The following is an 18,588-nucleotide window of genomic DNA, read 5'->3' as shown; positions in this document are numbered from 1 at the left end:
AGGCATCACGAGAGAGCACCAGAATTCAAATAAAAATCTTCAGCTTTTCTTTCACTTTTTTCTTTGTGGATCATCTCATTCTGTTTGTGACACTGTACGCTGCAAAACCATGCCATTTTTTACTACCAAGATGCAGTTTTTAAGCGTGATTCATTCCATAACAGACACAAACAGTTCTGTCGCTGAAGAACTGAAACGTAAACAAAGGAATTATGATCCATATTACAACGTTATTGCTTCGTTGAATTAAACATGCTCCATGAGTTGTCGTTCAGTGGACCCTTACCTTTCTAACTAAACCGGGATTTACAGCTGTGGATGTGTGTATGACTCATTATTATGATGAATCAGGTATGCACTGCGTTTTCATTCTTCATGTTTTGATGTGTACTGCTTACACAAATGTAGCAAATACAGTCTTGTAGCCCCCGTAGAGCTATTGCAATGCTAACTATGCCCCCCCTTGAACACAACCAGTAAGGGCAATGGGACTCTGTTACAAAAAAAAAAGTAGCAAAGTAGAAAGATACAATCTTTTTTTTCTTTCATTAAAATTTAGTCACTTTTGGTTGTCAATAAATAACATGTAAATACATAATTTGACATAGGGATAAGCCATAGGAGGGCGGGTCCCCAGGTTACGAACTGGACCAAGCGTAGGTTTCAATGCCACACGTGAACTAAAGCACACCACTTTTATGGTAGAACAAACACTGTAAACTCAGCCTACATAACCATGGCAACCATGCTCCTTGATGCACACAGCCCAGCACTACACTGCACACATCAGTTAAAAATAGGTGAAACACCAAGGAAACCAAGCTAGAACCTGATAAACTTGTCTATCCTAAGGGCCTAATCAACCCCAAGACTATTACTAGGGAAGGGGAGGAAACAAACAACACAAAAAAAGGATTTTAATCAATCAAGTATAATCAATGTGAATCTAGCCATTTTTGTTGCTAGTTATTATTTCATTATAATCCTAGATCTCACTCAGTGCACTGAACCCAAATAATAATTAGTCATACAAAACAGATACTTTGGACATACCATGCACTACAAACAGCACCCCGGAACACTGCTGCACTCCGACATGTTAGCAGCAACAGTGTATCACTCCCGGCATGAGGACCCCAGGTGCCTATAAACTAGACTGCTTTCAATTTCCGACCACTCCCACTGGGGGTCTCCTCTCCCCTAGCTGGTCCAGGGAACCCACCTGGCCTAAACCTCAATACTGCAGGAACGGTACGCATTTCAGAATGATGCACCTGTCAAACAGGTCCACCCGCATCTGCAGGGATCACAGTGTATACCTCTCCTGCTCCAGAAGGGCAGCGTACCACTCGATAGACCACAGTGTTCCAGTAGTCCTGGATTTTATTCCTCCCACATGGGTGGTTTCGCAGATAGATCAAATCCCCTTGAACCGGCATCGTTCACCTGCTAATTATGGCTCTGATTCTGCCTGAGGGCCAGCTCTTCTGATCTATGTCTGACATGTTCATGAGTCATACTGACGCTTTGCTGGTGCTTTTCAACCCATTCTTCTAGGCTGTTGTTGTCTGGGACAGCCTCCGTAGTAACCAAGCAAAACATCAACTGGCAGTCTTGGATGATGGCCAAACATCAGATAATATGGGGTATGCACTGTGGTCTGGTGGGGGGTAACATTTTAGGCAAAGGGGAGCTGAGGCAGATAATGTGGCCAACAATGCTTCTCTGTCTCGGGTAGTGTACGCAGCAAGTCGTGGAATGTGCGGTTGAACCGCTCACACAGGGCATTCCCTTGGGGGTGGTACGGAGTGGTGCGGTTCTTTTGTATACCATACATCTGACAAAGTTGCTGGATCAGGAGGCTCTCAAAGTTTCGTCCCTAGTCAGAATGTATATGAGCTGGGGGACCAAACCTATGGAACCATTCTTGCACCAAATCCCCGGCCACAGTGTGTGCTTTTTGGTCCTTAGTAGGGACAGCCTGCGAGTACTTCGTGAAAATATCTGTAAGGATCAGGACATTCTCTCGTCTATCGCTGGATGGCTCTAGCCGAGTAAAGTCAAGAGCTAAGATTTCATTTGGTGGAGTGGCCTGCATCGTGCTCCAAAATGTATAAACCTTGGGCTGGACAGCCTTCCCCACAACACATTGCTGGCACTGCTGGCAACACTGTTCAGCATCTTTAGTCATACTAGGCCAAAAACATTGGAGAGTTCTTTCCATGCCTTGGTGCCCTTGCTCGTCATGGACACTCCGTAGGACTTCTGTTTGCAGGCACTGGGGCAGCAATAGTTGGAGAGTCTCCAGAGCTCCCCCTGTTGCGTAAATCAGGTGATCAAAAAACTCCTCCTTCGTCGACTAGGCGATCCCAGAGTCAGAGCAGGGCTCTGCTGGATTTGGGTAACGCTTCACGCTACCTTGCACCTGGCCGTCACCCTTCTTGATAGTACTTCTTCAAGGGTCCAATGACTGGGTCAGCTTCCTGAAGCAAGCTGAGATCCTGAGGTGAACGCCCCGGTAAGGCCACCACTTCCCCGAATTGGCCCACTATAGCAGGCCAGTAGCAGAATGACGCCAGCTGGGAATCCCACCGCTGCTCGGTTGCGCCCAGCTTTGCTGTAAGCAGATGGCTCGGGGGATTACTGTCAACGAATATTGAGAAATGGTTCCCCAGCAAATATTCATGGAACTTCTACGTTACTGCCCACTTTACCACAAGTAGTTTTAGCTTCATGGAGCTATAATTCTCCATATTTCTTTCAGCAGCTCTGAGTCCCCGACTGGCAAATGGGACTGGACGTACTTTCCCTTCATGTTTTTGGGAGTGGACCGCACCAAGGCCCCCATAACTGGCATCTACAGTACAGACCAAAAGTTTGGACACACCTTCTCATTCAAAGAGTTTTCTTTATTTTCATGACTAGGCATCAAAACTATGAATTAGCACATGTGGAATTATATATGGAATTATATAAATAACAAAAAAGTGTGAAACAACTAAAAATATGTCATATTCTAGGTTCTTCAAAGTAGCCACCTTTTGCTTTGAGTACTGCTTTGCACACTCTTGGCATTCTCTTGATGAGCTTCAAGAGGTAGTCACCTGAAATGGTCTTCCAACAGTCTTGAAGGAGTTCCCCGAGAGATGCTTAGCACTTGTTGGCCCTTTTGCCTTCTGTCTGCGGTCCAGCTCACCCCTAAACCATCTCGATTGGGTTCAGGTCCAGTGACTGTGGAGGCCAGGTCATCTGGCGCAGCACCCCATCACTCTCCTTCTTGGTCAAATAGCCCTTGATGCCTTCAGTGTGACTCTACAATTTACATAGTCATGAAAATAAAGAAAACTCTTTGAATGAGAAGGTGTGTCCAAACTTTTGGTCTGTACTGTACCTCCAAGATGAAGGGCTTCTTAAAGTCGGAATATGCCAACACTGGAGCAGAGGTAAGTCGCTCTTTCAGAGACAGGAATGCTCGCTCACATCCTTCATCCCAAGCCGATGCCAGGGGAACTGGAAGGGTCTTTCCCTTTCTTCGAGGTCCACTGAGTCTACCTAACAACTGATGAATTGGGGCTGTCAACTTTGAAAATCCCTCCATGAAGCAGCGATAATTGCTTGCGTACCCAAGAAAGGATCGCAATTTGGCCAGGTGTTCAGGGTGTCTCCACTCCTAGACCACCTCTATCTTGGCAGGATCCATGGCAACTCCCTCAGCAGAGACCACATGCCCCAAGTAACTGACCTGGTGCTGGAATAAATGGCATTTTGACAGTTTTACTTTTAGTCCCTGTTTTTGCAGATGGCAAAAACACCTCTCTCAGCCTTTCCAGATGCTGTTGAACAGTGGCGGAAAAGACGATCACATCGTTCGGGTACAGTAGGTACTGCAATCTGGTATCTGCAATCGCTGAACATACGCTCCATCAAGTGCTGGAACGTTCCAGGGGCATTACACAATCCAAATGCCATTCAGTCTTTGATTTATCCTGCTCCAACATTGGAACCTGATTTTAGTCACTTGCAAGGTCTAAGGTGGAAAACCATCTTGCTCCTGAAAGTGCATCCAATGATTCTTATATACTGGGAAGGGGATATGCGTCACGCAGGGTTTTTGCATTTAACTGTTTGTAATCTACACAGAGGTGCAAACTCCAATCCTTCTTGATCACCAGGACTATCGGTGGCCTCAGTCGCTTGTTGCTGGGTAAACCCCGGGAAGTCTGGCACCGTGAACTCAGGGAAACTGCTGCACTCAACTACCTCCTGTGTTGAGACATAAGCTTGACACTGTTCCCAAGAAGGGTCGACTGATATAGAGGCAGCTGTTCTTGTCACGGCCGCAGCCACAACTTGTACAGTGCCAACAGGGTGGCGTGGGGGCAACCATACCTTTGTGTTATCAACATTCACTATAGGTGCATATACCAAACCTTTTCTCGCCGGCAAAAGGGTGGGGGACACCAGTAGGCCTTTAGGCAATTGCTCCCCATCAAAGACCAAGAGCTCCAGCAAAAACTCAAGCTGTGGGCATGTAACTGGAACCATGGTTAGGGTTCCTGTCTCAAGACAGACAGCCCCTTTCCCATGGACTTTCACTTTAAACGGCTTCGGTGCATTTACAATGGCCTGGATCTGTTCACAGTGTCTCAGTGTACGTCGGGCTGCCGGTGCCGCCGATTTCAAGGGAGGGGAGTGGAAAAGCTGTGAGCCATGTTGTTCAAAAAGGACCTGATAGCATTCCCCAGTTACATTCATTACCAGTATCCCAGGTGTTATAAGCTTGCAGTCTTTAAGAAGGCCATTCTCTGGGTCTTTAACAATTAAAATTCCCCTCCTCGGAACGCATTGCCCCAATACCCCCACATCCAACTCTAGGTAACCAACATAGGGATGTCTAACCTATTAGCGGCCTTAAGCCAAAGCCATCTACAGTCTTTCTTTTGTAGGTGATGGAAATGCTTTCAAAAGAAACTCTCAGTTATGGTGGTCACCATTGACCCAGTGTCAATCAAGCAGGGAACTGTTATGTCTCCCATAGAAACAGACAATACAGAACAATTTTTGACTAACTTATCATATGTTTAAGGGTGCAATGAGCCATACAGATCCCTTCCCAGCGTGTAGCTCTGCACACTGGGAATTGCTAGTTTCCCACTGGCTAAGGAGGTTGTCTGGGCCTGGTGCTAGATTAGGGGGGATATCAGGGGGCAAACGGGAAGCTGACCCACTTTTGTGGGTGGAGGTAGCTACCTGGCAATAGCGGGCTATATGGCCTGGTTGGTCACACTGTAGACAAATAGGCAGACCATTAGGGGCACGTTTGTATCGCTCACCCCGGGGTGGTGGAGGAGCCTGTGATCTACCACTAAGATGTCCTAAGTGCCTTACGAGCATATCCAACTGAGCTTGTTGCTTAAGGACCAAGTCTTTTAGTTCAGCGAATTCTGAGGACTGGGGGGCTGTAACACATTGCGACACTACCTGAGCTTCACTCATTTTCAGCCTGATGCTGCACCAAACGTTGTTGTAGCTGCTGTAACTCCCCTGTGGACTCCTCTCCATCAGTCATATTGTTGCCAGCTGCTGTTCTCTATACACACTTAAGTACTCTCACACACACCGACACACACACACAGGTGCTGCTTAAGTAGACTAACCTAGCAACATATATGCTACCCTGCCAACTACGCCAAAATGTAGCCCCCCCTGTAGAGCTATTGCAATGCTAACTATGCCACCCCTTGGACACAACCGGTAAGGGCAAGGGGACTCTGTTACAAAAAGAACACACGCACAGGTTTGGTTTAGCAAAGTAGAAAGATACAATCTTTATTTTATCTTTAATTAAAATTAAGTCGCTTTTGACTCACTCAGGTGAGAATGTTGACGAGCACAAGGCTGGAGAACATTCCGTCAAGCTGATTGGGTTAGAATGGCAGAATTGACATGTTAAAAGGAGGGTGATGCTTGAAATCATTGTTCTTCCATTGTTAACCATGGTGACCAGCAAAGAAACGCGTGCAGCCATCATTGCATTGCATAAAAATGGCTTCACAGGCAAGGATATTGTGGCTACTAAGATTGCACCTAAATCAACAATTTATAGGATCATCAAGAACTTCAAGGAAAGAGGTTCAATTCTTGTAAAGAATGCTTCTGTTACAAGTGGAGTGTGTATGCTAAACGAAAGACAAAGAGCTTGAGGAGGAACGGGATCAACGAGGAGTTTACTGACAATAGAAGGAGAATACAGACAATATACTACACTTACAATACAATATCTGGTTAACATACAAATAACAGCATTAACATAGACAATCACGGACCAGGAAGAACTGAACAGAACGGGTATTTAAACACACAGGAGGTAATCAGGGAACAGGAGACAGGTGGGGATCAATCAATTACCAAAACAAGAAAAGGAAGATGGCCAAATAAGGAAACAAAAGTTCATTAACGTAACAGCTTCAGGGCATCCAAGAAAGTCCAGCAAGCGTCAGGATCGTCTCCTAAAGAGGATTCAGCTGCGGGCTCGGAGTGCCGCCAGTGCAGAGATTGCTCAGGAATGGCAGCAGGCAGGTGTGAGCGCATCTGCACGCACAGTGAGGCGAATACTTTTGGAAGATGGCCTGGTGTCAAGAAGGGCAGCAAAGAAGCCACTTCTCTCCAAAAAAACATCAGGGACAGATTGATCTTCTGCAGAAAGTATAGTGAATGGACTGCTGAGGACTGGGGCAAAGTCATATTCTTCGATGAAGCCCCTTTCTGATTGTTTGGGGCATCTGGAAAAAGGCTTGTCCGGAGCAGAAAAGGTGAGCGCTACCATCAGTCCTGTGTCATGCCAACAGAAAAGCATCCTGACACCATTCATGTGTGGGGTTACTTCTCATCCAAGGGAGTGGGTTCACTCACAATTCTGCCCAAAAACACAGCCATGAATAAAGAATGGTACCAAAACACCCTCCAACAGCAACTTCTTCCAACAATCCAACAACCGTTTGGTGAAGAACAATGCATTTTCCAGCACGATGGAGCACCGTGACATAAGGCAAAAGTGATAACTAAGTGGCTCGGGGACCAGAATGTTGAAATTTTGGGTCCATGGCCTGAAAACACCCCAGATCTTAATCCCATTGAGAACTTGTGGTCAATCCTCAAGAGGCGGGTGGACAAACAAAAACCCACTAATTCTGACAAACTCCAAGAAGTGATTATGAAAGAATGGGTTGCTATCAGTCAGGATTTGGCCCAGAAGTTGATTGAGAGCATGCCCAGTCGAATTGCAGAGGTCCTGAAAAAGAAGGGCCAACACTGCAAATACTGACTCTTTGCATAAATGTCATGTAATTGTTGATAAAAGCCTTTGAAACATATGAAGTGCTTGTAATTATATTTCAGTACATCACAGAAACAACTGAAACAAAGATCTAAAAGTAGTTTATCAGCAAACTTTTAGAAAACTAATATTTATGTAATTCTCAAAACTTTTGGCCACGACTGTAGTTCCTCGAGGGAACAAGACGCTGCGTCGAAAAACGCTTTGGGGAACGCGCCCAGCTACTCTGAATATCATGTGTAATCAGTCCAATGGAAGAGCGTGACGTAAGCGACCAGGAAGCTATAAAAGCACGTGCCATGCAGATGGCATCAGCTTCGAGTACCAGCAAGCGCCGGCAGGGGTGCCGGGGGTATGGCTCCGAGACACAGCGTCTCGTTCCCTCGAGGAACTAGGGTTACATACGTAACCTAGAGATGTTCCTCTTCAGGAACTTGAGCTGCGTCGAAAAACGCTTTGGGGAACGAGTACCAACGCTGCCAGACTACCAAACCCCTGCCTAGTGTGTATCCAAAGAGTGAGCCTTGGCTCCTGACAGCGGGGGACGACCAGAGGACTCATAGGTGGCGTTGATAGCCTCGACTATCCAACGACTAATAGTCTGCTTAGAAGCAGGAGAACCCCTCTTGGGGGGACCGTAGCATACAAGCAATTGGTCAGTTTTTCTCCACAGGGCAGCTCTGTGGACGTATGCGTCCAGCGCTCGAACTGGACACATACAATTTAGCTTCGCTTGGTCGGGCTCCCGAAAGGGAGGAGGACAGAAGGCCTGCAGCACTACAGGTCATGGTGTAACAGGGGGAACCTTAGGAACATATCCCGCTTGAGGGTATATGAACGCTTTGGTCATGCCCGGTGCAAACTCAAGATAAGCAGGGGCCACAGAGAGGGCCCGAAGATCTCCTACTCTCCGCAGAGAGGTAATAGCCAACAGAAAGGAGGTTTTAAGTGTGAGATGTCTGTCTGAGATATCTAGGATAGGTTCAAACGGGGGTTTGCACATTGCCTCTAACACCACAACCAAGTCCCAAGGGGGAATATGGGACCGTACTGGAGGTCTCAGCCTCAGCGCACCGCGGAGGAAACGTGTAACTAGGGGATGTCTTCCCAGAGACTGGCCGTCGAGAAGGGTGTGGTAGGCCGCAATGGCCGCCACGTAAACCTTCAGCGTGGAGTGGGTCAACCCTGCAGAGAGCCTAGCCTGTAGAAACTCCAGAACTGTACCAACTGGGCAGTTTGCTGGGTCTAACTGGCGGTCTCTGCACCATGAGGTGAAGAGTTTCCACCTCAGGGCGTACAGTTTCCTCGTTGAGGGAGCTCTGGATTGGAGGAGGGTCTCAACAACCTCAGTTGAGAGACCAGCTGCTAACAGTTGTGCGCCCTCAGGGGCCACACCCACAGCTTCCACAACTCCGGGCGAGGGTGAATTATCGTACCCTGCGCCTGCGAGAGAAGGTCTGTCCTGATCGGTATCGCCCACGGAGAGCCGTCGAGGAGCGAGACTAGATCTGAGAACCATACTCGGCCCGGCCAGAACGGGGTACTAATAACAGACGGACCCCGTCCCAGCGTACTCTCGCCAGAACTCCCGGGAGCAGAGTGATAGGGGGAAATGCATACAGACAAAGCCTCGGCCAGGTCTGTACCATAGCGTCCAGTCCCAGAGGAGCTGGATGAACTAGAGAAAACCAAAGGGGACATTGTGATGTCTCTAGAGTCGCAAATAGGTCTGCCAAATACTCTCCATATCTGCTTCACCACCTCTGGGTGAAGTCTCCATTCCCCGGGCCTCGGCCCCTGCCTCGACAGTATGTCAGCTCCCATATTTAATTTCCCAGGAATATATACTGCTCTTAATGAGAGGAGTTTGCTCTGGGACCACACCAGGATCTGGTGCGCCAGCTTGTACAAAGGGCGCGAACGCAGACCTTCCTGGTGGTTGATGTAAGAGACCACTGATGTGTTGTCGGTGCGCACCAACACATGGTGACCCCTCAGGTCTGGGAGGAAGTGCTTCAGTGCACGATAAACTGCTAGCATTTCTAGACAATTGATATGCCACGTTAGATGGCGACCGCTCCACAGACGACGGGCAGGGTGGCCACTCATGACTGCACCCCAGCCGGTGAGGGATGCGTCCGTCGCTAGTGTTACACGGCGACAAGGAGCTCCCAGCACCGGGCCCTGATTCAAGAACCAAGGTTTCTTCCACATGTCTAAGGCACGGAGGCAGCGCCGCGTGACCTTGATAGTGCGAAGTGGATTGCCCCTCAGGGAAAATCCCTTGGTCTTGAGCCACCACTGTAGGGGTCTCATGTACAGCAGGCCAAGAGGTATCACGTTGGACGCAGCTGCCATCAGACCCAACAATCTCTGAAACTGTTTGACAGTGAGTGACTGGCCTTCTCTGACTCTCTCGACTGAGATGCAGATCGACTCGATACGAGCAGGGGACAATCGTGCCTGCATAGCGGTCGAATCCCATACTACGCTTAGATAGGTGGTTCTCTGAACCGGAGAAAGCACACTCTTCTTGGCGTTCAGTCTCAAACCCAGCTCCCCCATATGTGTGAGAACGACATCTCGATGCCGAGCCGCACCCTGCTCTGACTGAGCTAAAATCAACCAATCGTCGATATAGTTGAGAATGCGGATGCCCTGCATGCACAGGGGGACCAGAGCCGCATCTACACATTTTGTGAACGTGCGGGGTGAGAGTGCAAGGCCAAAGGGAAGTACTCGATATTAGTAGGCTTTGCCCCCGAAGGCGAACCTCAGAAACTTCCTGTGTTGTGGAAGGATGGAGATGTGAAAATATGCGTCTTTGAGATCTATTGTGACAAACCAGTCCTCGGGCCTGATCTGAGCTACAACATGCTTGATTGTGAGCATTCTGAACTTCAGTCTCATAACTGAACGATTTAAGACCCTCAAGTCTATAATCGGACGCAGCCCCCCATCCTTCTTTGGAACTATGAAATACCGGCTGTAAAATCCGGACTCCTTGTCCTGAGGAGGGACCACCTCGATGGTCTCCTTCTCTAATAGGGTTTTCACTTCCTGTTCCATAACCAGACCCTGCCTGGGGCCGACTATCGTCTGAACGACCCCGTTGAATATTGGCGGCGCGGAGCCGAACTGAGCATGGTAGCCTTTTTCTACTGTGTGCAGGACCCAACGAGATACATTTGGCAGTAGTTTCCACGCTGCTAAATAATCTACTAAGGGAATCAGTCTCTCGAGACTGACTTCTGTTGTAAGAGACCCCCACAGGGGCGGCGAACGTCTCAGCCCCGCTACGCGCACGGGCGGAGGATAATGAGACCGATGCTCGCTGGGGGCCGCTGCGCCCTGGGACACTGGCAGGGTTGGCAGACCGGCCCCCAGAGGGCGCTGAGGTGGGATGGGCACAATGTACTGCGGTGTGTACCGCTCTACCCCAGCAGAGGCTGCCCTCTGAAACCCCGGGCTTTTGGCGTCAGGGTTTCTTGGCCGAGGACTTCTTAGCTTCAATAACTGCCCTGAGATCTTGCTTGGGCTTAGAAGACCTCGGCCGAGAGCGTCTGTTTTTGGGCCTCGCGATGCAAGGTGCTAGGGTGCGGCTGGGGCATCTCCTTCCGCCCAGATGCCCACGAGGGAGCGACGAGGGAGGAACTTATGGAACGCCGCCGCTTGTTTGCGGGCCTCCTGAAACCTGTCGATGACAGAATTGACTGCGTCGCTGAACAGGCCAGTCGGCTGAATCGGGCGTCCATTAGGCAGACCCTGTCCCGCTCTTTCATATCAGACAGGGTCAACCATAAGTGCCTCTCCGCGGCCACCATCGCTGTCACGGACCGCCCATCGCTCGGGCGGTCTCCTTGGTGGCGTGGGGGGAGAGATCAGCGGTCCTTCTCAGCTCTGAAATATCGTGGGACTTGATCTCCTCTCCCTCATCTAGCTCCTTAAGCATGTCAGCTTGGTACGCCTGTAACACCGCCATGGTGTGCAGACACGCACCAGCCTGACCTGCAGCCGCATACCCTTTGCCCACCAAAGCCGACGTTGTTCTAAGTGGCTTTGAGGGCAATGCCGGGGCCTTTAGAGACGATGCCGCGCCAGGGGACAGATAGCTCGCGAGCATCTGTTCCACCCGGGGCATCCCTCTATAACCATGCTCTCCCATCCCCACTACATTTCCATAATAGTCAGACGAGGGGATGTAGAGGCGGGCCGAGAATGGACGTTTCCACGAACTGGCGATCTCTTCGTGCAGGTCGGGAAAAAATGGAAGGCACCGGCTGGGAGGTGGCTGTGGGTGTTCGTCAAGCTTGCTTCTCTGCGGTTCAGTTGTTTTTTCGGCGGGCCAATCGATGCTTAACTTGGCCACCGCGCGAGTAACCACCTCCAAGAGCTCCTCATATTGCAGCGAGTGGGGTGGCGAATCCCTATCGACCGACTCCACGTCAACCTCCTCGGAGGAAGAGAGGCGGAGCGTCGATCCCTCTCCCTGAGTGGAAGGAACTGCTGAGTGTGCTTCCGACTCTAGGGATTGGGTGCCGGATCTGGCAGAAGTGGAAGGAGATAGGGACTGGCCCGTCTCCATTCCCTCCACCAGATCGACTTGCGAACCTTACGAGTGCAGCCGCCGTTCTGCCTCGGCAGAAGCAGGACCAGCACCGCGGGGAACGCTGGCAAAGGCCCCCTCCTCGAAGAGGGCCCTCCGGGAACGAAGCAGCAGCACCGACATACGCTCACAGTGCGGGCAGTCGGCCCCCTCGAGAGCCGACTCAGCGTGCTTCGAACCCAGGCAAACCACGCACAGGCTGTGTGTATCCCCACCCATTATATATCTCGGGCAGGGAGGAACACACAAACTATAACGCGATTTGGAATCGCCATCAGAGTGCTTAACTTTAGCCTTGCTTTTTGGCATGCCTAGGAGCTCTTAACTGGACAGACAACAGTAAATAAGACTCACAAGACAAACAAATGACATTCACACACAGTGCTTTTATAGCTTCCTGGTCGCTTACGTCACCCCGCCTGTGATGTCACGCTCTTCTATTGGACTGATTACACACGATATTCAGAGTCGCTCACGCTGGGCGCGTTCCCCAAAGCGTTTTTTGACGCAGCTCGAGTTCCTGAAGAGGAACCCTATTGAGCGCTCTGTGCACCTAAAATTCATAATCAGTCAGTCTATTACATATAGCTGCTAAACACACGCCCCCACACCGATAACATTACTGAGAGGAAAAAGTCATCTACCATTACCCCTTTCATCAAAGACCATAAAGCAAATAACTGCATTACACGTTTTACCAAACACATAATAATCATAGCCATAACATACCTGCCTGCAATCTAGCGATTGGGTGAGTAGACAGTGTTTCGGTGCTCCACAATCTCACCAGGGTCACGGAATACTCCTCTGTGCTCGTCAGTCTAGGCATTCCAAACGTGTTGTTTCGGAAGCGTGCGCACACAAACAATAGCGCCATTGGCAAACTCTCTGCAACCCCTTAACCCATCAAGACAATAAGATCTCACTCAGTGCACCGAACCCAAATAATAATTAGTCATACAACATGGATAGTTTGGACATACCTTGCGCTACAAACAGCACCCCGGAACACTGCTGCACTCCGACATGTTAGAAGCTAGCTACAGTGTATCGCTCCCGGCATGAGGAGCCCAGGGGCCTCATGTATCAACACTGCGTACGCACAAAAACACGGCATACGCCAGCTTTCACGTTCACGGTCAGATGTACTAACAGTGAAATTAACGTAAGAATGTGCGTTCCTCCACGTAAACTTCATGCCTGGCGTACGTACATTTGTCGTGATTTTTGTCCGTTGGCGACTCATAGAGGCAATAAAGTGAAGTGGCAAACATTACACTACGAATTGTTCTATCGCACCACCAGCTGTCAGATTGCTTATAATTTGTAATTGATAAATTATTTGACATATTATTGTCACACGAGTCTTATTAAAATATTCTATTAATTATGCAATTAAGTAACATATATAAAGCATGTGCAAATTGATAGCCTACAACCCGTCTAGCAATGGCAGTGTTGGCTTTATTAGAGGACATTTTCAATGGACGAATCCGGAGAGAACGAGTTTTTAGGGACCACAATGATTTTCTGGCCCACGATGATGACTGGCTTATCAGCCGTTTCAGATTTCCAAGGGCTATACTCTTGGAGCTCTGCGCTGAGTTGGGTCCGAATTTGGAAAGAGAGACAGTGAGGAGCCACGCATTACCCGTTCCTTTACAGGTGCTTACTACACTTGGTTTCCTGGCAACTGGTTCTTTCCAAAGAGAACTAGCAGACCGCTCAGGTATAAGCCAGTCGTGTTTGAGCCGTGCAATGCCAGCTGTATGGGACGGGATCATCCGCTTGTCTACCCGGTACATAACGTTCCCATACGATGCAGGTGACCAGCCAAACATTAAAGCGCAATTTGCAGCGATAGCCGGTTTTCATAATGTAATCGGAGCGATCGACTGCACACATATTGCTATAAAGGTGCCATCTGAAGAATTTGCATATGTGAATCGGAAACATTTTCATTCAATAAATGTGCAGATTATATGTGATGCACAAATGCGCCTAACAAATATTGTGGCAAGGTGGCCTGGGTCAACCCATGAATCATTTATCCTCACAAACAGCATGGTTGGGATGAGACTCCAAGCTGGCAGGGTGCGCGATGGGTGGCTACTTGGTAAGTTATGCATTTAAATGTATGGTTCTATCTAAAAGTTTAATGTTTGTGTGTGTAATTATTCAACTGCCCATCAGGAGACAGTGGTTATCCACTAAAGACGTGGCTGTTAACCCCCCTCACCAACCCACAAACTGACCGAGAGCGCAGATACAATGATGCCCATTCTCGCACTCGGTCAGTTGTGGAGCGGGCGATTGGGCAGCTGAAAAGTCGGTGGCGCTGCCTTGACAGGACCGGGGGATGCTGTTATACCGACCTGACAAGGTTTGCCGCATCATACTGGCCTGTGGAGTGCTGCACAATGTTGCGCACAGGCATGGCATACACCTTGGTGAGGTGGGGGTACCGCTAGATGACCCTGACCCAGGACCAGTATATGTGCAGCACAATCAACAAGCCATTCAGGCCCGTCAACGTGTAATTGGGACAATATAAATGGTACTCAGACAAAAAGTTTATTTTTTGACCAATTCTTTTAATGAATGGCTTATTTCTGTAAGTGCGTCAGTGACATTTTTTAAGTGACTGTTCATTTCTTCAATGGCCCTAACAATTTGTTGCTGTGACTCCAGAACAGCATGAGTCAAGACGCGACCAGATGGACGGGGTTCAGCACTGAGGGGAGCATTAGAGACACCGGAGACGCTGGACTGAATGGGCTCTGGCTGCTCGGGTGGTGCGGACTCTGAGTGCGTGCCAGTGGACGTTTCTGCTGTTGTTCCTGCGGTCCAAATAAACACAGGCACATGTTAACTGTATTTGAGTCTGTTCCTTATTAATGGGTACATTACTACATTGCATTTTAAAATTAAATGGTGGCTGGTAGGCTATGTATCAAAGTTAAGGAAATAAATTTTAAATTAATCACCTTGCTGGCAGTCCTGTAGTATATCCGAGTCTCCCACATCAACGGATACGATTCCAGAGATTAACGTGTCTCCTACAATAGACGCAACTCTCTGATCAAAGGGTGCGAGTTCATCTGCCCCTGTACCACCGCCTGTTCTGACCACACTTTGTCGGTGCGCAGCAGTTCTCCGCTTAACTTCCACCTTTATGTCAGACCATTTCTTCTTCAGTTCATTTACGGTGCGACTCTCAGATCCCACCACGTTGACGGCATCAGACAAACTCTCCCACTCTTTTTTCTTTCTTTTATTATTAATTCCAGAGGACAAAGTTCCAAATAAAATATTTTTTCTTGTTTCTACCTCTGTTAGTAGGACCTCTAATTCATTTTCAGTGAAATTTCGTTCTTGCTTGCTTTAACCATGTTCTAGCAGGTTTCTTTTGCCAAATTAGACTAATTACCATATTTAAATTAATTTAATTCAGGGAGGAGACAGGGTGTGGGGTTGTGCTCGTGCATGTGCGCTCAATTTCGCGTTAATTGGGATGTACAAAGAAAATGTATGTGGAATGCTGCGTACGCAGAGATTAATACATCTGATTTTTTGTGTGCGTACGCACATTTACAGCTTTGACCGTAAGCAATGTTTTAGTATGAATTCAACGCAAGTCTTTGTACATGAGGCCCCAGGTGCTTATAAACCTGCAATTTCCGATCACTCCCACCCACATTAGGTAATGTAGCAACACGAGAGGGAGTGAAAGCGATCAGAAGCGGTGACGGAGGGAAAAGAGAGAGAGAAATATAGAATGCCTCGAACCCACAGGCTACAGTCTTTATAAGGTTTCCATTGAAAAACGGCGATCTGAGTGTTATTTAGTTTTAAATGACTTTTTAAATTATTTTCCAAGTTCTTTATAATATTTTCTTTATGCTTTTGTGGTTTGCAGCCAGAACAACAAAACACAGTATACATTTTTAGACAGAGTATGTTCAAAGGCTGTTGTTTTTTATGTGGCTGGTTTTAGGTTTTATTAAAAGTGTCATGGACATGTCCCATACATCTCCAGCATATTCTACACCCATGGCTAATTTATTTTCAAAACTGAGTATCACTTTTATTTACCTTTTTAATCCTCACCTGTTTCTTCAGGGCAATGTAGATATATTTGAAATCTACTTGATCAAAGTGCATTCTGGGAAACACTGCTCGCTCATCATCAGATATGAACAGCACTGTTGGACAGCCTGGAGTGAAATTCTCATCCAACACAAGCTAGAAAAACATAACACAGATATAGAAATTATGACTGCTTAGAGGTTTATTTGTAAGTGAAAATGCTGTACAGGTATTTAGAATTAAAAACTCATTGAGAATAGTGAAAATAAAGACATGTGTGGGCCAGAAGTGAAGCAGACCTTTATGAGTTGACCATCACTGGTTCCTATGAACAGCACAATCCAGGATCCACTTCTAACTGCTGCCACTGCTGACATTGAGCTGTACTTGAACACCACAGAGAGCGGCTGAAGTTCAGTATCACTCTGAAACACAAACAACAAACTGAAACTTTATATGACTTTAGTTAAATATACCTTTAATCATGCAACAGATTCAGGTTATTCTATCTTTATAGTAACATGTTGTTCTTATTTTTAAAAAGTGTGTATATTATATTAAACACATGAATGCATTTTCCAACCTCAGAACCACATGGATTTTCACCATAAGAGCAGAAGCCCTTCACTCGTCCTTTAACATGACTGATGTCGTACAGAGCCAGCGCGCTGTTCTCCGGATCCTGCTGATTCTGTGCACTGAACACACCTGCCCAAATAACTCTGTTCACTGAGGGAATAACGGTGCTGGCGACGAGCACTGGACGAGCTTTATCACTGCAGCATAGTATCATTGAAGCCTGTAGAGATTTGATTATTTCTAACTTTTTTCCTTTAGAGCTGTTCATCCACAGGACGAGCACTTTCCTCTCGGAGTCAGTCTTTGTGTTCAGAAATAAGTAGGATTCTGAGGGTGAAACTCTCTGGAATCCATCAACAAACTCCACATCTCTCACAGTGCTCTGAATCATGAGATCTGATCCATCCGCTATTCTTGAGAAAATCCCACCAAATTGAGACTGTAAAGTGTTACACAAGATAACAACAGAATATCTGGTATCTTGAGGTTTTGCATCTTCGTCTTTTTTCCCAACCAAAAGGTACCTACTGCTACTTGTACCGGCTATGAAGGCAACAGATTTCTCATCCTGTCGAGGTCCTATCAGTAGATTACTTTCATAGTAAATACTTTTCGTAATATCATTTATATCAAGAACCTCACAATATCCTTCTTTAAATGTCCCACACATTATCAAGGTGCTGTTGGCATCAAAAGGCAGCAGAATGTTAACTCTGTTGTGTTCAGTGGCATTAGTGATGTCTTTCCTCTTCTCCTCAGTAAGATCGTGTCTCATCTGATATAGTCGATGATCAGTAAGAACAAATAACTTACTGTTACCAACTACAAAGTCCTTGATATCTCCATCGAAGTCATGCACATCACCGCAAATGCAATATTTCAAAATTACAAGAATTCCAAGTAATCTTCTCATCTTATCTGATGAGCAGCTGAGGTTTAGAGATCTTGTCACAGAGATCAACTTCTATCAGACGCGCGCACTCGTGAAGTCGACTGAAGTGAAAACCGCGACTCTGAGGATGCAGATGACTTCCGCGCAACACACCAACAAATCTATTGAGATGAGGGCCGAGGTCTGCAAAGTGCATATTTTTTTTGTTTTGTTCTGGGTATCGGTACTATGTCAAACTTTTACTTTTTTGGCAAAGTGCAAGTAAAAAAAATATATTCACATAACACGTTTATTTGTATTTTTCATTCACCTACGTAGCCCTATTTAAAAGTAACAAGTGGTTATTCTGTTAAGCATTCAAACACAAGAAGAGGAAAAACTCGTGTGGGCACGCAGAGACAACAACCTGCACCTGCAACATGCGTTCTCCTGCACCTGAACGAACAAATACAAATTGCAGTTTAAACACGCAAGCAGAAAAATATGTAAAAGCCCACTTCATCAGCCACGCGCGCGGTGTTCTGTGCGCACAGGGCCCATGAAGAGAGACGCGTCTCAAAACGCTTCAACACCGACATTTGCCTGTTGCTCTTGTACCGAGAAATACATACAACATTATGTCAAAATGCCCGTCTTGGAGTGTAAAAAAACTGTTGGTTATGTCTCAAGTGAAAGTAAACAGAGGAGAAAGAAATCGGATGTGCATTATTATATTGGATGCATTGTCTCTTAAAATATTGTCATACAGTTGTCTGTATTTTTGGTTGATTGTTATCCATTACATACCTTTCTATCAAAGCTATCTGACATTATCAAGATGAATTTGTTAACTTTTCATAATATTTTATTAACATTATCTAAAGAAAAGCAAATAAACTGTGATCATGTGAGAAATGTTGAAGGTGTGTGAATTTTATTTTGACTGTATATTTATTTTTTACATCGAAGACTATGCAGTGCTATTTTACATTTGATTATTCGGTTTCTGTACCTTGACACCTTCTAACCTAAAATTTTTGTTTTAACATTGTGTAAATAGCACTAATAAATCAATAGAACGAACATACAAATTAAACAAATGAAAAG

General features: G+C 46.9%; 1 protein-coding gene across 1 annotated transcript in view; it reads right to left on the bottom strand.

Moving 5' to 3' along the window:
- The window catches only part of LOC132098572 (plexin-C1-like), a 31,130-nt gene extending 13,513 nt beyond the window's left edge, over positions 1 to 17,617 (bottom strand). Inside the window, exons 1-3 of the mRNA XM_059504639.1 lie at positions 16,615 to 17,617; positions 16,331 to 16,456; positions 16,053 to 16,187 (exon numbers count right to left, since the gene is read on the bottom strand). Coding sequence (XP_059360622.1) covers positions 16,053 to 16,187; positions 16,331 to 16,456; positions 16,615 to 17,523 — 1,170 coding nt within the window. The 5' untranslated portion in view covers positions 17,524 to 17,617. The remainder of the gene's footprint in view (positions 1 to 16,052; positions 16,188 to 16,330; positions 16,457 to 16,614) is intronic.
- Positions 17,618 to 18,588: the final 971 nt, after the last annotated feature.

Source organism: Carassius carassius, chromosome 22 (genome assembly GCF_963082965.1).
Source record: "Carassius carassius chromosome 22, fCarCar2.1, whole genome shotgun sequence".
Classification (NCBI taxonomy): Eukaryota; Metazoa; Chordata; class Actinopteri; order Cypriniformes; family Cyprinidae; genus Carassius; species Carassius carassius.
The sequence above is the reverse complement of the archived record's forward strand: the minus strand, read 5'-3'. Positions and strand labels throughout refer to the sequence as shown.